Source organism: Mastigoproctus giganteus, chromosome 2, assembly GCF_048544385.1.
Source record: "Mastigoproctus giganteus isolate SK-2022 chromosome 2, ASM4854438v1, whole genome shotgun sequence".
In the NCBI taxonomy this organism is placed as follows: Eukaryota; Metazoa; Arthropoda; class Arachnida; order Uropygi; family Thelyphonidae; genus Mastigoproctus; species Mastigoproctus giganteus.
The window spans coordinates 101571246-101590880 of NC_143576.1; the positions used below are offsets into that span (position 1 = coordinate 101571246).

Here is a 19635-nt window from a genome sequence, read left to right on the forward strand (position 1 = left end):
CCATTGATTAACACTCTCTGTCTTCTCCCCCTTAACCACCCCTTTATCCATAGCAGCAATTTGCCTCCAATGCCACACTGCTCCAATTTGTGCAGCAGTCTTCCATGTGCAACAGTATCAAAAGCCTTTCTAAGATCCAAGTATATAATATCAAAGTTATTCCCTGCATCCAGTTCTTTTGTTACTGCATCATAGTATCCAATCAAATTGGTCAGGCAAGACTTCCCCTTAACAAAACCATGTTGTGTCCAAGCTATAACTGAAGTGTTGTCTAGATGATCCTGCAGTGCTTCTTTAACCAGTGCCTCCATTAATTTTCCTGGAACAGAAGTTCAACTAACAGGTCTATAATTACTTGTGTCGCCCTTTGATCCTCCTTTGTGAATTGGGGTCACATTTGCACATCTCCAGTCCATGGGTACTTTTCCTGAGTCCAAGGAAGCTCTCATAATTATGGCTAAGGGTTTGCTTACTTCCTTTTCTGCCTCCTTTAATATAACTGGATAGATCCCATCCACCCCAGGTGCCTTTCTTGTATTTATCTTCAACAATTTCTCCTCCACTTTACTCTCAGTCATTACAAGATTCTCTAGCTTACTGCCAGAGTTGAATACACCTCTGGCATTCCCCTCGCTGAATAACTCCTCATGTGTGAATGTCAATGCAAAATATTCATTTAGTTTGTTAGCTACCTGAGCCTCCTTTGTAACTTGGTTACAGATCAACTTGTACCTATCAAAAGTTTCTGTGTCACGTGTTAATTTGTATGTATCCCATGCATTTTTCTTCTCTGCCATATGTCTCATTAGTTCATCTGACATCCACTTAGGCCTAAACTTTGAACAATATTTCTTAGTTGGTATGTAAAGCCTAGTAGCTTCCAAGATAAGTTCTTTGAATGCTTCCCATTTTGAATTTGCTGTTGGTAACATCATCAGTTGGTAACTACCAACTGATGATGATGATGATGATGTTACTCAAAGAGGTAACTACCCTAATGGTAGTTACCTCTTTGAGTAAATCCCACTTCAGCACACTGTGATCACTGCCACCTAGTGGTTCATTTACCTGCAGATTCTTAATGCATGACGAATCACTACTGATAATCAAATTAAGAGTATTACTCCCTCTAATTGCCTCCTGAACATGCTGATGTAGGAAATAATCATACAATAAATCCACAAAAGCCTTGCTAGTGTGTGAGTGACCAGCCCCCAAATTCCAGTCAATATCTGGGAAATTAAAATCCCCCATTATAAGACTCTCTGATTTACTGGCCCACTCTATTTCCCTGTACAATTTCTTATTATACTCATCAGAGTCATTAGGCCTATAGCACACTCCTATTCTCAATTTTGATCTCCCAATACTTATGTCACACCAAACTGACTCGACACTGCACTGTGCAGCAATGTCGACTGGCTTCACTTCCTTGGATTTTATGTATTTCTTAATTAATAGCATAACCTCTCCTCCCTTCCTATCCTGTCTATCTCTTCTGTAGACATTGTACTCCCCAAATTCCAGTTCTGCATTCCTTATATCTTTGTGACACCACGTCTCTGAAATCCCCAGAATATCTGCCTTTGATGTTTTGAGCAATACCTCAAATTCATCAAATTTATTTACTAAACTCCTAGCATTGGTGTACACGCAAGTATACATGCACCTGTTTTTTTTCTTAGCTACCCTAACACAACCTATGTGTTTACTTGTACCCCAATGATTCCCAGCAGTCTCTGAAATATCCTGCATCTTATTTTTCAGGCTGCGGCTCATTCCAATAGAAGCAGTGCATGAATCACTTTCACTTCTGCCAGTGGCTACTGTTACTCTATTAGTCCTTGTATCCCCCCAATCTAGCAGTTTTCCGACCCACCTAACACTGCCTCGATAGCATCAGCAAATATTCTTGCACCCTTTCTATTTAAGTGTATCTCTGTAGAAGCAGTCTCTCCTGTTAACAAGTACAGACAACTTTTACAAGTACAAGTACAACTTTTCAACTCTTGCAGTAGCGTACTATCACTGCTGTCATTAACAACCCTGCAAACCTTTTTATCACCTGCAGACTTAGACATTAACCCTGATGCCTTCATCAATATCATTGATAAATACCAAAAACAACAATGGGCCCAACATCAAACCTTGGGGACGCCACTAATAACATTAGTCCATGAAGAGCAGTGTCCATTGATAACCACTCTCTGTCTTCTCCCACTCAGCCATCCATTGTAGGAACTTATCCTTAATGCCATACTGCTACAATTTGTACAGTAGTATTCCATGTGACACAGTATCAATAGCTTTCTTAAAATCCAAGTATATGATATCAAAATTATTCTTTGCATCCATTTCCTTTGTGACAACATCATAGTATCCAATAAAATTAGTCAGACAAGACTTCCCCTTAACAAACCCATGCTGTGTCTGAACTATAATTGCAATCTTCTCTAGATAATCCTGCATTGTTTCCTTAACCAGTGACTCCATTATTTTCCTTGAAACAGAAGATTGACTAGCATTAGTAGAAGCATATGATGCATGAAAGCAAGATTATTCAGCATCAGCCAAAAAAAAAAAAAAAACCCTCCCATTTCATCACTCCATTCGTTCCAAATGCCTGTCCAGCTCAGCCTTAAATTTATTTAGGTTATTAGCTTCCACAACAAAATATGGAAGCCTGTTCCACCAATCAACTTCCCGCTGGCTAAAGGCAAATTTCCGTACATCTATTCTACAACTATCTTTCCTCAATTTGAAACTGTGCCCCCTCAGGTTCTTAGTCTGAGCAAGACAAAGAATCCCATCAGCATTCAGCTTGCTCAACCCATTCAAGGCATTATACACTTAATCAGATCACATCACAGATGCTTACTATCTAAGCACTGCAATTTGCAGAACTTAAGCCTTTCTTGGTAAAAGAACTCCTTTGTTCCCCTCATCAATCGTGTTGCCCTTCTTTGTATCCCTTCTAGCAACTCTACATCCTTCTTAAAATGAGGCCTCCAGACCTGTACACAGTACTGTAGGTGTGGACTGACCATTGCCTTGTATAACGAGATTATCACCTCCCTGTCCCTGCTAGCAAAATTCCTATATATCATTGACAAGACTCCATGACCTGCCCTGGCAGCCCCTCTACACTGATCAGCGAACTTCATATTTGGCTGCACAATTACCACCAGGTCTTTTTCACTTTCCACTTCCCTGAGTGTAGTACCACCCAGTTGGTGCGTTTCTCTTCGGTTATTGCTACCCACATGCAGTATTTGCATTTGTCAATATTAAACTCCATTTGCCACTTCTCAGCCGATTTTTCCAACTTATCTAGATCCAGTTGGAGTAGCATACTGTCATTACTATCGTTAGTAACCCTGCCAACCTTTCTATCATCTGCAAACTTGGAAATTAAACCTGATATACCTTCATCAATATCATTGATAAATATACAAAACAACACTTAGCCCAACACCGAACCCTGGGGAACTCCACTAATAACATTTTTCCACGAAGATCAGTGTCCATTGATTACCACTCTCTGTTGTCTCCCACTCAAAAATTTCCTTTATCCATTGTAGCAGCTTACCCTTGATGCCATACCTCTCCAATTTGTACAGCAGTTGTCCATGTGCAACAGTATCAAAAGCTTTCCTGAAGTCCAAGTATATGATATCAAAATTATTTTTGGCATTCAGTTCCTTTGTGACCACATCATAGTAAGCAATCAAATTGGTCAGACAAGACCTCCTTTTGACAAATCCATGCTGTGTCTTATCTATTACTGCAGTCTTTTCTAGATTATCCTGCAATGCTTCTTTAACCAGGACTAACAGATCTTTAATTACCCATATCACCCTTTGACCCCCCCCCCCCCCCTTTGTGAATTGGAGACACATTTGCACATCTCCAGTCTATGGGGACCTCCCCTGAGTCCAAGGAAGATTTTATAATTATGGCTAAGAGTTTTCTTACTTCCTTTGCTATCTCCTTCAATATAACTGGATAGATCTCATTTACCCCAGATGCCTTCCTTATGGAATGGTTGATAATTTTTCCTCCACTTTGCTCTCAGTTATTACAAAATCACTTAGCTTCCTGTTAGAGTTTGATAAACTTCTGGCATTCCCCTCCTTGAATAACTCCTCATATGCGAATGTAGATGCATAATACTCATTCAGTTTGTCAGATACCTAAGCATGATCATCAATAGTCAAACCATCTATGTCAAGTGGTCCAATCTGATTCATCCCTTTCCTTCTAGAGTTTACATAAGTAAAGAACTCTTTGCTGTTTTCTTTGCATCCTCAGCCAAAGATTTCTTGTAATCTACCTTCGCCTGCCTAACCTCATTTGTGACTTTTTTTTTTTTATGAAAACCCCAAAGACGAGAGGTATTAGAACCTTTAGTTCTAGTACCATGCTTGGATTAGAGGTTGAGAAGACGAAAGAAGATATTTGTTGACATTAAACTTAAACTTCTGTAGACTGTAATTTTCAGGCAATACATATGAGGGAAGGTTGTTCCAGAAAAACGGCAGTTGAATGAATAAATGAGGAAGAGGAAAAGTTGGTTCTGTGGGTTTGAAGTTGGACAGTAAATTGATGTTGGCTGGTGGTGGCATGTGTTCCAACTGTTTTGAAAGAGAGAGTGGGAATTATAGAAGCCAATTTAGAAGAACAGTGCCCATGGAAGTATCTGTAGAAAAGGCATGTAGCTGAAACAGTACGTCTATGAGACAGCGAGTGGAGAGACTCTGTTAGAGATGAGTCATTAATTAACCTAACTACCCTCTTCCAAATGGAATCTAGAAGTGTGAGAGAGGTTTTGGGGGCACCACCCCCAGATGTGGGAACAATATTCCATGGTAGGGCAGATTTGCGATTTGTACATAGTGAACAGGAGGTTCAGGAGGCGAAGGCAGATTACGAGAAATCCTTGGCAAAAGATGCTAAGAAAAACAGCAAGGATTTCTTTACTTATATAGACTCTAAAAGGAAGGGGATGAATCTGACTGGTCCACTTGACATCAATGGTTCGACTGTTGATGATCCTGCTCAGATAACAAACAAACTGAATGAGTATTTTGCATCTACATTCACACGTGAGGAATTATTAAGGTTTGAAAATGGCAGAAGGTTATCAAATTGTAGCAGGATACTTAATGATTTTGTAATAACTGAGAGCAAAGTGGAAGAGAAACTGTTGAAGTTGAATGTAAGAAAAGCACCTGGGGTGGATGGGATCTATCCAGTTATATTAAAGGAGGCGGCAAAGCAACTAAGCAAACCCTTAGCCATAATATAATTATGAGAGCATCCTTGGACTCAGGGGAGGTTCCCACGGACTGGAGATGTGCAAATGCATCCCCAATTCACAAAGGGGGATCGAAGGGTGACACGAGTAATTACAGACCAGTTAGTTTAACTTCTGTTCCGGGTAAAATAATGGAGTCGCTGGTTAAAGATGCATTGCAGGATCATCTAGACAGGACTGCAGCAATAATTCAGACACAGCATGGGTTTGTTAAGGGAAAGTCTTGTCTGACAAATTTGATAGGATATTATGATGTGGTTACAAAGGAACTGGATGGAAAAAATAATTTTGATATCATATATTTGGATTTCAGGAAAGCTTTTGACACTGTTGCGCATGGAAGACTATTGTACAAATTGGAGCAGAATGGTATTAAGGGTAAGTTGCTACAATGGATAAAAGGATGGTTAAGTGTGAGAAGACAGAAGGTGGTAATCAATGGGTGCTGCTCTTCTTGGACTAATGTTATTAGTGGAGTCCCACAGGATTCGGTGTTAGGTCCACTGTTGTTTTGTTTATTTATCAATGATATTGATGAAGGTATATCAGGCTTAATGTCGAAGTTTGCAGATGATACAAAGGTTGGCAGGGTTGTTAATGACAGTAATGGCAGTGTGCTACTGCAACATTATCTAGATAATTTGGGCAGATGGGCTAAGAAGTGGCAACTGAAGTTTAACCTTGACAAATGCAAAGTACTGCATATGGGTAGAAGTAACCCCAGAGAAACGTACCAACTGTGTGGTACTACACTTAAGGTGGTAGAAAATGAAAAGGACCTGGGAGTAATTGTGCAGGCAGATATGAAGTTTTCTGAGCAATGCAGACAGGCTGCCAGTGCAGGTCATGGGGTTTTGTCAATGATATATAGGAATTTTGCTAGCAGGGAAAAGGAGGTGATTATCCCTCTGTGTAAGGCAGTGGTCAGGCCACGCCTTGAGTGCTGCATACAGGTCTGGAGGCCTCATTTTAGGAAGGATGTAGATTTACTTGAGCGTGTACAGAGAAGGGCAACAAGATTGGTGAGGGGAATGAAGGGATCCTCTTACCAAGAGAGGCTTAAGTTCTGCAAATTGCAGTGGCTGGAGACTAGGCACCTGCGCGGTGATCTGATTGAGGTGTATAAGGCCTTGAATGGGTTCAGCTCGCTGAATGCTGATGGGATCCTTCCACTTGTTCAGATTACGAACCTAAGGGGGCATAAATTCAAATTACGAAAGGACAGATGTAGAATAGATGTGCAGAAATTTGCCTTTAGCCAGTGGGTGGTTAATTGCTGGAACAAACTTCCATCTGTCGTTGTGGAAGTTGATAGGTTGAATAAATTTAAGGAGGAACTGGACAGGCATTTGGAGGGAATGGTGTGATTTTTTTTTTTTTTTTGGCTGATGCTGCATAAGCTCATACATTTGCTTTCTTGCATCACATGCCATTACTACTACTACTACTACAGCTGTTTGGAAGAAAAGTAATGTCGAGAGTGAAAGAGAAAACCGAGTTTTTTAGATGGAGTGGAAGTAGTATTTGTAATGTGCTTGCAGCAAGAGAGATTAGAAGTCAGGGTAATCCCCAAAATAAATTGGAGTGTCACCAAAGATAAGCATAGGAGCAGACGAATCCTTTTTGTGAGATATAAGACAAGGCTGAGTTTTAGAAGGATTGAAATCAACTAAGTTGTCTTTGCCCCACTGGAGAATTACCTGGAGATTGGCATTTAAGGAATTTTTAGCGGATATTCAAGTAGTTGAAGCTGATTGAGCAGGGCAAGGTTTCTCAAATTGAAAGTGGAATGCAACGTGCTGTCATCGGCAAAACTATGGATAGGATTTCCAGTCAACGGATGAAGGTCATTAATATACAAGCGGAAAAAAAGTGGGGAAAGAACTGAACCTTTGGGGGGGGGACACCAGCATTAGTGGAGAAGTTAGAAGACAGAGAGTCATCCACCATCACCCTCAGTGAGCAATCAGAGAGAAAACTGGATAACCGATTACAAAAATCAGTTGGCAACCATAAGATGGAAGCTTGTTTAGAAGACCTTTATGCCAAACACAATCGTCGAAAGCCTTTGAGATGTCAAGAGCAACTGCTTGTGTTTCACAAGTTTCCTGTACTGTTCTCTCTCTCTCTCTCTCTCTCTCTCTCTCTCTCTCTCTCTCTCTCTCTCTCTCTCTCTCTCAAATTACACATACACAGAAGCATAAATTTATAATGAAAAAGGATGGTTACAGCATAGATGTATGGAAATATTCATTCAGCAGAGAATAATTGATTGTTAGAATAAATTTTCAGCTTATGTTGTAGAAATAAGTAAGTACAAATAAATTTAATGAAAGGTAGCACAAATTAGTAGAAAGAATGAACAAATGAAGAGGATATTTTTTATTTATTTATTTTTGGCTGGTAAATCCTCTGTGCTCAGCATGGAATTGGAATGAGACCAGAAGTTCCTCCACTTCCCTTTCCTCCTTGGTTTATGTCCCCTATTTCTCCAATTCCACCAGTGTCAGTACCAGGCACTCTTCCAGGACCACAACCACATCCTCCTCACCCCCACCTCCTCCACCGCCTTCACATTCTTCACTAGTACCCCCGGTAATGGTTATCATACCTTATTCTGCATTACTCCCTTTACCATTCCCAATTCAGATCCCAATTCCCATCCTGTTAAATGTGTCGGCCACGAATAATCCACAGAATTCTCGCGACCACAGAATTCACAGACCATGATGCAAGGAAGTGACGCTTTACTTCCTTGTATCATGTTAGTATTTGTATTAATAATACAAGGAAGGAAGTTTATACAGCATCAATGAAAAGAAAAAAAAAAGCACACACACACACACACACACACACACACACACACACACACACACACACACACACACACACACACTACCCTCCCCATCTGTTCATCCCCTTATCTAATTCCTCCCTAAATTTATTAAAATTGCCCATGTCCATAACACTAGGTGAAATTTTATTCCAGCAATCAATTACTCTCTGGCCAAAAGCAACTTTTTACACATCTGTCCTGCCACCATCCTTCTTCCATTTAAACTTGTGTTCCCTTATGTGTGTTGACCAAGAAAGAAAAAGAATATCTTCATCATTTAGTTTACTTAATCCACTTAAAGCTTTAAACACTTCAATCAGGTCTCCTTGTAGCTGCCTAATTTCCAAGAAGTGCAATTTGCAGAACATAAGTATCAAATCCAGTGCAGACAATGTAGGGTTATTAGAGATGTATCACTCATATATATGAGGGATACAAAATTTGAATATGGGGAGCACAATGTGTACAGAAAGGACATGACAGGAGGGGAGGATGGGTTATGCTTCTTAGTTAAGAAGCACATAAAATCTAGGGCAGTGCATCCAGTTGACATTAGTGGCCAGTGTAATGTTGAGTCAGTTTGGTGTGATATAAGCACTGGGAAACCAGAAATGAGAGTAGGAGTGTGTTATAGACCTAATGACTCTGATGAGTACAACTAATAGCTATAAAGGGAAATAGAGTGGACCAGTAAATCAGAATGTCTTATAATGAGGGATTTTAACTTTCCAAATATTAACTGGAACTTGTGGGTTGGTCACTTAACACACACACACGCACACCTGCAGGACTTTTTGTGGATTTATTAGATGACTTTTCTACAGCAGCATGTTAGAGAGAGAGAGAGAGAGAGAGAGAGCAATAAACATTCTTGATCTAATTATCAGCAGAAATTGTTCAAGCATTTAGAATCTGCAGATAAAAGAACCACAAAGTGGCAGTGATCATAGTTTATTGATGTGGGATTTATTTAAAGATGTAACTATCATCAAGGGTTAAGGGAAGAGTTTTTGCTTTTGTAAAGATGACTACAGTGGTCTTGTTTTTAAATTCTATACAGTGGAACCAACCAATGATGTTACCATCAGGAAATTATAAATGAGAAACATTCAAGAAAATAATCACAGAAACTATAGACACTTTTCATACCTAAGGAATATTATTCAAGGCTTAGACTTAAATGGATATGAGATGAATGAGACTTGTGGCAGAGAAGAAAAATGCATGAGATGCATACAAATTATCAGATGTTACAGAAAACTGTGGTAGATATAAAATGGTGTGCATTCAAGTCACAAAGGATGTTACGTAAGCTAAGGCAGATTATGAGAAATGTTTGGCAAAGGATTCAAAGAAATATAGCAAAGAATGTTTTTCTTATATAAAAGCTGGAAAGATGGGGATGAATCACATTGGTCCACTGGATATCGACAGTTCAACTGTTGATAGTCTTGCTCACGTTACTGACAAGCTGAATAAGTATTTTGCATGTACATTTACACATGAGGAATTCTTAAGGGGAAGCTGATGCGAGAAGTTTATCAGACTAACAGTGGGCTAAATAATTTTGTAATAACTGAGAGGAAAGTGGAAGAGAAAATTGTGAAGTTAAAACGTAAGAAAGGCACCTGGGATGGATGGGACCTATCCATTTATGTTAAGGTGGCAGTAAAAGAGATAAGCAAACCCTTAGCCATAATTTGAGCATCTTTTGATTCAGGGGAAGTCCCCATGAACTAGAGATGTGTGAATATATAGGGAAATAAAGGGATTTACTGTTTCAGGAAGTAATGCAAGGCCATCTAGATAGGTGTGCAGTTATACTCTGTCACATCATGGGTTTGTCAGGGGTGATTTTGTTTGACCAGTTTGATTGGACACTATGATGCTGTCACAAAGCAACTAGATTCAAAAAAATAATTTTGTTATATGCTCTGATTTCAGGAAAGCTTTTGATACTGTTGAACATAATAGACTGCTATACAAATTGAAGCAGTTTGGCATTAAAATCAAGTTATTGCTATAAATATAGGGTTGGTGAGTGAGAGAAGACACAGTTGTTATCAATGGACACTGCTGTTCATGAACTAATGTTATTAGAGGAGTTCCCCAGACTTCAATGCTGGGTCCTTTTTTGTTTTCTGTATTTATTAATGATATTGATAAAGGTGTATGTTTAAGCTTGCAGGTTGAATAAAGTTTGACTGGGGAGTTAATGACTGGGCGGTTAATGACAGTAATGGCAGTATGGCACTTCAACAAGATATAGAAAAATTAGACAGTTGGGCTGAGAAATGGCAATCCAGAATATTGACAAATGCAAAGTACTACATAACAAGTACAGGTCAATGCTGGAAAAAAGCCACGAGTTAGGGTTAAATTTGAAAATGTCTGCAATTCTGCCTAGACACGATAGGAATGAGTATATGATGAGAGCCTTGTAAATCAATTCAGCCCTGGAGAGATTGTGCAAAGCTCACGGGGTAGAATTTTTTTCAGCATGGTCTGTGCTTGCTAACAGGAGAGACTGCTTCTACAGGGATGCGATACACTTAAATAGAAAGGGTGCAAGAATATTTGCTGATCGAGGTAGTGTTAGGTGGGTCGGAAAACTGCTAGATTGGAGGGATTCACAGACTAAAATATTAACGGTAGCTGCAGGCAGAGGCATAAGTGATTCTTGCACTGCTTCCATTGTAATGAGTAGCAGCCTAGAGAGCAAGTTGCTGGGGACCTCAAAAGCTACTGGGAGTCATCATGGAACAAGTAAATACATGGGCTGTGTTAGGGTAACTAAGAGTAAGAACAAGTGCATGTATATTTGCACGTACAGCAATGCTAGGAGTATGGTAAATAAAATTGATGAATATGAAGTGCTGGTTAAGACATCCAAGGTGGATATTGTTGGGATATTAGAGACGTGGTGTCACACAGATATAAGCAGTGCAGAATTAGAATTTGAGAATGTGTACAGAAAGGACAGATAGGGTAGGAAGGAAAGAGGGGTGTAGCTGTTAGTTAAGAAACACATAAAATCTAAGGAAGTGCATCCAGTTTATATGGGTGGACAGTACAATGATGAGTCTGTTTAGTGTGACATAAACATTCCCTAATTCCCTAGCCATTCCCTAATACAAATATCACCCCTTTGTCCCTGATGGAAAGAAGTATTTTGCTAGTTGTGGCAAAGGTATGTTGCAAGTACTAATAGTTATAAACAAAATGGTTGGTGCCACTTCTGAGTTTGACACCCATGATGTAGATAAATCAGGGAGATGGGCTGAAATACTGAAATCGAGATTTAATATTGATAAATCCAAGGTAGTGCATTTAGGTAGCAGTAATCACGGAATAACATATGATTCTCAAGATTGAAACCACTGAAAAAAAGACCTAGGTGTAATTGTAAAGTCTGAAATTAAGTTCTCTGAGCAGTGCAGACAGGTGCTAGAATAGATTTAAGCAGCGGTTCCCAAACTGTGTGCTCCGGGATATTTTAAATTTTCAGAAACACAGCGGTACTCGACATCTCTCGGACAACTGCGTGAACTACTAGCTCAAGGTAGTTTACAGTTTAAACATTATCACAGTTTCAACATTATTTATTAAGTTGTTTGCACCCAACTACTTAATAAACGGAACTGTTAGGTAATTCTTCTGGCCTAGGGGTGCCGCAAAAAAATTACTGAGACATTAAGGGTGCCATGAACTGAGAAAGTTTGGGAACCTCTGGCTTAAGGGGTTCTTTGAGTAAATGTAGGAACTTTGCCAGCAGAGATGATTGTCCCATTCTATAATGAAATCGTTAGGCTACATCTTAAATATTGCATGTAGGTTTGAAAGCTTCATTTTAGGAAAAGCAAAATTTTGTTGGAAAGGGTGCAAAGAAGAGCAGAAAGATTAGTTGCTGGCATGAAAGTTTATTCTTTTTAGGGAAGTCCATTACTGAAAATTTCAGTATCTGGACTATGTATCTCAATGGTGACTTAACTGAAATGTTTAAGGCTTTAAACAGGTTGAGAAAACTAAATTCTGGTGGCATCTTTACTCTTTCTCAGACAACACACAAAAAAAAAAAAAAAAAATTTAAGCGAAAATAACTGGTTGGGATATAGATATGTGAAAACTGCATTTAACCAGAGAGTAATGAATTGGAATCAAGTTTTACCTAACATTGTGCAGTTCAGTATGTTGAATACATTAAGGAAGGATTGGACACATTATTAGGAATGAACAATGAAATGGGTAAAAGTTTTATTGTTGTATCCTTTAATGATGTATAAGCCATTTTTTTGCATCTTTTAGCCATTTCAAATTGACTTGTGAGTTGAAAATATCTGCAATGAGCATGTACCATTCTAAATATTATAAAGCTGATTTACATTTATTAATTATTTACAAAAATAATTCTTTTATATATATTTAATCTGTTAAGATAAAATAATTTCCTGTTTCAGGGTCCTATAGGAGCACCTGGTCCACAAGGCACAAGGGGTGAACCAGGACCATCTGTAAGTAGCACTTAATACTACTTTGTCAATATTTACTCATTTACTACATACCTTTTAACTGTTGTTTTTGTACATATTTCAGTAGAGATGAATTAGTTGTTTTTTTTTTTTCAGATCTGTAATCTTCAACATTCCATCATCACCTTTCTGAGTGTCAAGTGATGGTAGATTGATTCTCTTACATTTATTTTATATTGTTTCTTCTTTTCATGTAAGTGAAACCACTGCATATTTTGTGATGGTATGCACTGTACATCATACAGGCAGCTACTTTGCTATAGCAACATTGACACAAAGCCAGTAAAATAAAAAAAAAAAAGATTACTATCTCAAATGACTAATTCTCCAGGTAGAGCTAGTTAAAAAATATGCTTAATCATTTAGGGCAGTGCCAAAGCTTTTCCTTAGAAAATAATACAATAAACATAAATGTGTAATGTGGTTAACTGTTTGGAAGTTATTGTAATAGAGATGTAAACTTCTCTTGGAAGAGAAGTTTACATCTTTGCATTGTGTATGGGAACTTCAGTTTTTCTCAGTCCATCTATATTGAATTAGAATTGTAGTACAGCAATTGTGCCTTCCTTGTTATCTAAGGCAGTGGTTTCCAACTTATTTTAATCGTGGAACCCTTTTCACCATGATAAAAAAAATTTGGAACCCTGAAAATTTTTACTGATTATAAATAAAACAACAAATTAAAAAATCTAAAATAATTTATTGAAAATACAAAAAAAAAACAGATTAATAATGGAAAAGAAAATATTATTAATTCAAACTGGTAATTAATGTGAAGGATTAAATGTCTTCTTTTCTTTCAGTATTCTTTCAAAATTTGGTTTAATTGTGGACAGCTGAATTCTAATATCTGGTGTGGCATCCAACTTACTTCTGTATTTTGCTTTTGTTTCAGTGTAGAGCGAAAATCCATTTTCACACAAATATGTATTACTAGGCAACAAACAACAAATTGCCTTTTTGAATAAATTTGGATATTCTTTTAAGACACCAAAACTCGTTTAATGAAAATTCAATAAATTTAACTTTTATTTGGCTGTTTGATGTCAGGTTGATGAGATTTTCATATTCTGAAGTAGATAGTTCCTGTGGTTTTTCTTTAATATTGAAAAGATTGAAAACCAACTAGTGAAAAATCATCTTTTAGTAGAGGAAAGTGTTCATTTAATGCCACAGTTATTGATTTTAGATGAGAAATAATTTCTTTTCGAATTTCCTCGTCACGTTTACAGTTCAGTTAAAGTTGGAAATGGATCCATATTATTTTTTTCAACAGCCATGATCCAGTATTATAACTTTTGCAATAATGATCGTAATTTATCTTTTGTGTTGAAAATATTTACATTTTTTTCTTGAAGGGAAAGAGAAACATCATTCAATTTTGTAAATATATCCGCCAGATAAGAAATTTGACTCAACCACGAAACGTTTCTACAGCTATCTGCTAATAGTAATTTTTCATTTTCCCTTTCCCTCTGCATCACTATCATCTGTAGCTTTGAAAAAACACTGAAGGTTCTCTACATTGTCAACAGCTGCTCCATATGATTGAAGCTGAATGGAGTTTTCTTCGTCTACTTCTTCCCTTTTATGAGGCGATGGTCAGGCCACACCTTGAGTACTGCATACAGGTCTGCAGACCTCATTTTAGGAAGGATATAGAGTTGCTAGAACGAGTACAAAGGGCAACAAGATTGGTGAGAGGAACAAAAGGGTGCTCTTACCAAGAGAAGCTTAAGTTCTGCGAGTTGCAGCATCTGGAGACTAGACACCTGCGAGGTAATCTGATCGAGGTGTACAAGGCCTTGAATGGTTTGAGCAGGCTCAATGCTTATGGGATACTTCTGCTTGCTCAGATTAGGAACCTGAGGTGGCATAGATTCAAATTAAGGAAAGATAATTGCAGAATAAATGTGCGGGAGTTTTCCTTTAGCCTGCGAGTAGTTGATTGCTGGAACAGACTTCAGTTTGTTGTTGTGGAAGTTGATAGCTTAAATGAATTTAAGGCTGAGCTAGACAAATGTTTGGAGTGACAAGATGGGTGAAATGGGAAGGGGTTTTTTTTTTTTTTTTTTTTTGGCTTTTGCTATATAAGCTTGCTTTCTTGCATCATATGCCTCAACTAATGCTAATGTCTTCTGTTGTAAGAGCTCCTGAACTGTTCATGTTTGGAAGTTGATTCAGATACTCTGGACTCCTTTTTTGCAACCACTCAGATAACGGAATGTGATCTTCCTTGCCTCTAATGTTATCTTGCTGTGACTGAAATCCAGCCTTCTTGAAACAGTTTTGAATGCAACATTTTGAAAGGGATTCCCACGCATCGCTCATAAAGCATATAGCATTGAGAACTGAGATTTTCATTTCAATTCCCTTGTCTATTCTGTCAGTGAACAAAAGGACCAAGTTCCAATGAACATGAGCTTTGAAACTTCTGATCACACCTTAATCCATTGGCTGTAGCACTTCTGTATTGTTTGGAGGCAAAAAAATGAGCATTGCATTATGTTACTTAGATTGTCGACTTTCTTTTCCTGAATGTTAGCATTAGCATTAGTAGAGGCATATGATGCAAGAAAGCAAGCTTATGCAGCATCAGCCAAAAAAAAAAAACACTCCCATTTCACCCCTTCGTTCGTTCGAAATACTTGTTCAGCTGAGCCTTATATTTATTTAGGCTATCAACTTCCACGACAAGGGATGGAAGTCTGTTCCACCAACTAACTACCCGTTGGCTAAAGGCAAATTTCCTCACATCTATCCTACATCTGTCTTTCCTCAATTTGAATTTATGCCCTCTCAGGTGATTATTCTGAGCAAGAGGAAGAATCCCATCAGCATTGAGCATGCTCAAACCATTCAAGGCTTTATACACCTCTATCAGATCACCTCGCTGGTGCCTAGTCTCCAGACACTGTAATTTGCAAAACTTAAGCCTTTCTTCGTAAGAACAACCCTTTGTTCCATTCACTAATCTTGTTGCCCTTCTCTGTACTCATTCCAGCAGCTCTACATCCTTCTTGAAATGAGGCCTCCAGACCTGCATACAGTACAGTACTCAAGGTGTGGCCTGACCATTGCTTTATACAAGGGAATAATCACCTCCTTATCCCTGCTAGAAAAATTCCTGTATATCATTGACAAGACACCATGAGCTACTCTTGCAGCCCGTCTGCACAGCTCAGAAAACTTCATATCTGCCTGCACAATTATCCTGGGGGTAATTGTGCAGGCAGATATACGCAGGACAGTTAACTACAACAAATATAATTTTGCATTTTTCTGTACAAAGATCTTTGTCCAACTTTTTGAGGTAATCCGTGAAAATATCTGAAGTCATCCAAGCTTTTCTGTTCAACGTATAAACCACCGGAAGTTAATTCACATTCTTGAAACATCTTGGTTTGGCAGACTTTCCAATCACTAGAAGCCTTCTTTTATCTGTCCCAGACATATTTGCACAGATAGCCACTGTGAGTCTATTCTTTGGCAACTTTCCTTCAATGCATTTTTTGCCCTGGAATATCAAAGTTTGGTCAGAAGTGACATTTTAGAAAATTCCAGCTTCATCCATATTGTAGATATCATCGTCACTGTTGATATCTACAATATGGATGTCAGCCTTGAGAATGAAGTGGCCCCATGTCAGTCATCCACTTAGATGTAATTTCCATGTCCTCTGCAGATGCTTCTCCACTGATTTTGCCATAGCAAATTTTATGCCAATCGAGACAATTTGAGTAACAAAATCCTTAAGACGATCAAGCCACTCATTTGAGCAACAAAATCGTGCATAGTTAAAAAGCTATGCAAATTCTTCTGCTTTAGCCTTTAAGATTGGTCCACTTATGGGTAAACCGGCATTTCTTTGTGCAGCGAATCATTTCAGCAGAGCTTGATCAACATCATCTTTGTTGCATTTGTTTCATCGCAGGCCTTCAACACTGCTTTATTTTTCCACAGCGTTGAAACAACAGACGAAGAAAGTCCGTACTTCTTGGATATCTCTATGTTCTTCTGACCAGTCTGCAGTTCTTGAATATTTTCAGCTTTTTCCTTCACCGATAATGCTTTCCTCTTCGACATTTTCAGGCTCCAAGATTGAAACCAAGTTCGTCTTACTGTCCTTTAGAAGTGAGAATAGAGTTCATCCTTAAAAGGACAGTTTATAAAATTTGCTGCAAAATCCACTCTCCAAAATGATCAGCGTCAAAGAAATGAATGCATCTAAGCTCTCCAGAGGTCTGCTTTTATCTATTCAGCAGTGGTCAGCGATTGGTCATCAGAAAAGGAGTGGGGTGTGTTTTACAGCTCTCTGATTGGTTTGCCAATAACCTGTAGCTAGTTGCTGCAGAGTAGGTAAAAGCAGACCTCTAGAGAGCTTAGAAGCATTTGCTGCTTTGACGTTGATTGTTCTAGACAGCAGATTTCACAGGCAATTTTATAAACTTTCTTTTGAAGGACAAGTACAAACTTTCCTCTCGTTTGTAAAGGATGACAAGAAACACTTGGTTTGCTGTATATGGTGGTATGTTCCCTCGTTATATCGAAGATGTGCTCATTATATCTGAACTGAATGCTATGTGTTTTTAAATGAGACAAAACAAAATATCTCAGTTTACTTGTCATATCCGAGAACTCATTGTAAGCGAGCTCGTTATAAATGAGTTCAACTGTAATAACATATATTAATATCTACTTTTCTTGGACTAATAATATTAATCCAATGCCTTTAACTACCACCTTCTGTCTTCTGCCACTCAACTGAAGCAGTAACTTTCCCCTAATGTCATTATGTTCCAAAGCAATCTTTCATATGGAATGTTAGCAAAAGCTGTACTGATATCTAAATATATGATGTCAGAATTATTTTTATATCATATAGCTAATCAGTATGGCCAGACAAAATCTCCCCTTAACAAATCCATGCTGTGATTGCAGTATAACTGCATTCCTCTTAAGGGTGATCATGCATTACTTTTTGAAACACTGACTCCATTATTTGCCCTGGATGAGAGCTCAAGCTTACACATCTATAAGTACTCACTTTCATCTTTTGATCTGCCCCACCTTCTACCAAGGATACTCTCATTATTATAGTTATAGGTTTGCTTATCTCTTTTGTTGTTTTTTTTTTAATATAACTGTACAGATTCTGCCAGCCCGAGGTGCTTATTTACTTTTAGCTTCAAGAATTTCTCTTCACTTTCCTCTAAATTATCACAAAATTTAGTTAGTAACCAATTACAATTGGATCTACTTCTGGTATCACCATGCTTATGGGGTGTTAAATATTTATTCTTTGTCAACAACATGAACAAGATCATCAATAGCTATGCCATTCATATCATGTAGACTAGTGGTTTCTCCCTTTATTCTATCTCTCTAAATATTTATTCTTTGTCAACAACATGAACAAGATCATCAATAGCTATGCCATTCATATCACGTAGACTAGTGATTTCTCCCTTTCCTTCTAGTGTTAACATAAGCAAAGAATTCTTTTCTAATTTTTTTGCACTTTTAGTCAAAGACTTCTTATAATCTGTCTCTTGCAATCTTGCTTTACTCCCTTAGTAACTTGACTACAGACTAGTTTATACTTATTATAGGTTATTATTATTATTATTGTTGTTGCTCTTATATTATATTCTCCCTGATTGGGGGATTCCACTCCGTGACGGGTACTGCTGTCAAGTACTCGGGATTGTTGTTGTTGTTATTTGGTTTTTTAGGAGCATTAGCAACTAAGGCCATATTGCTCCGAGATATGCGGTGGTCATTCCCTGACCTTTCCGCATCCTCCGTATTTGGTGGTCACGGGCTCAAACCCCAGTCTAATCAAGAAGCGCATGCTACGCACTGCTGCTCCTGCCCACCTGGCTACGGAGGTGCCTAAGTACTTGGGGTGGTTGTAATGTCTGGTGTTACTGTTCGTCGTGGAAATCTCTGACTATCCTACAGGTGTTCAGGATTGTGACTTTCTGGAGTTCCTTGTAAGTGTTCTCTGGGAGACCTATTGCTGCTAGGCTGCTATGTAGAGTCTTTGGCACCATACCGGTTGTTGACACGTTGATCAGGATGGTCAACATTTCCTAGACCTTATGTCTCAGGTTCGTGTACTTCTTAATTTTTTCCTTGTGGGATTCTGGACATTGCTAGTGTTGGGCAACGCTATGTCAATCAGGTAGGTAGCCTTTTCCATCAACAGATCATGTCCGGTCTGTTGTGCGGGATGGTCTTATCCGTTATTATGGTACGGTCCCAGTACAGCTTGTGGGTTCGGGTCTCTAGTACTATCTGGGGTTCGTACATGTAGTATGGTACACTTTCTTTGGTCAACTGGTATTTCCTTGCTAGCTTCTGATGTATTATACTGGCTACCTGGTCGTGTCTATGAGTGTACTCGGTCTGGGTGATCACCTTGTACCCTGCTGTAATGTGTTGGATAGTTTCTGAGGCCAGGTGGCATCGTCGAGTGGCATGTGTCATCTAACATTCCAGGCTCCTTTGCAATGTATTTTCTATAGTTTCTGGTGTTGATTTCCTGGTCTTGGATGGCTAGCATGAATCTTTCTATCTCGGGGAAGAGCGTCCTGTTTGTGAGCCATGCATCGGTGGCAAAGTTATCGATGTGATCTTGATGGAGTTCATTGTAGTGTCTGCCATGGAGTGTCTTCTTTGCCCATCTTTCTAACTTCGTTTTTTGTGCTGTCTGGGCGGGAGGGGGTTCCTCCCTTAGGATGAGTGGGTTTTCCACTTATCTATCTTCCTTATGGCCTAGTGGAGTGGTGCTATGTTTTTCTCAAAGTAATCCTTCAGGTTAACTATCGCTGTTTTCTGTTGTTCTATCAGGCCTCTTCCTCCCTTTTTCTAAGGTATTGTTAGTATCTCCACTGCTGACTTTGGGTGGTGTTGGCGGCTTTTGTTCATCATTGTCCTTGTCTTTTGCA

General features: G+C 38.6%; 1 protein-coding gene across 1 annotated transcript in view; it reads left to right on the top strand.

Annotated features, from left to right (window-relative positions):
* The window catches only part of LOC150089465 (uncharacterized), a 1372165-nt gene that overhangs the window by 933487 nt on the left and 419043 nt on the right, over positions 1-19635 (top strand). The window contains exon 43 of the mRNA XM_090389992.1: positions 12611-12664. Within this exon, the coding sequence (XP_090246118.1) occupies positions 12611-12664 (54 nt within the window). The remainder of the gene's footprint in view (positions 1-12610; positions 12665-19635) is intronic.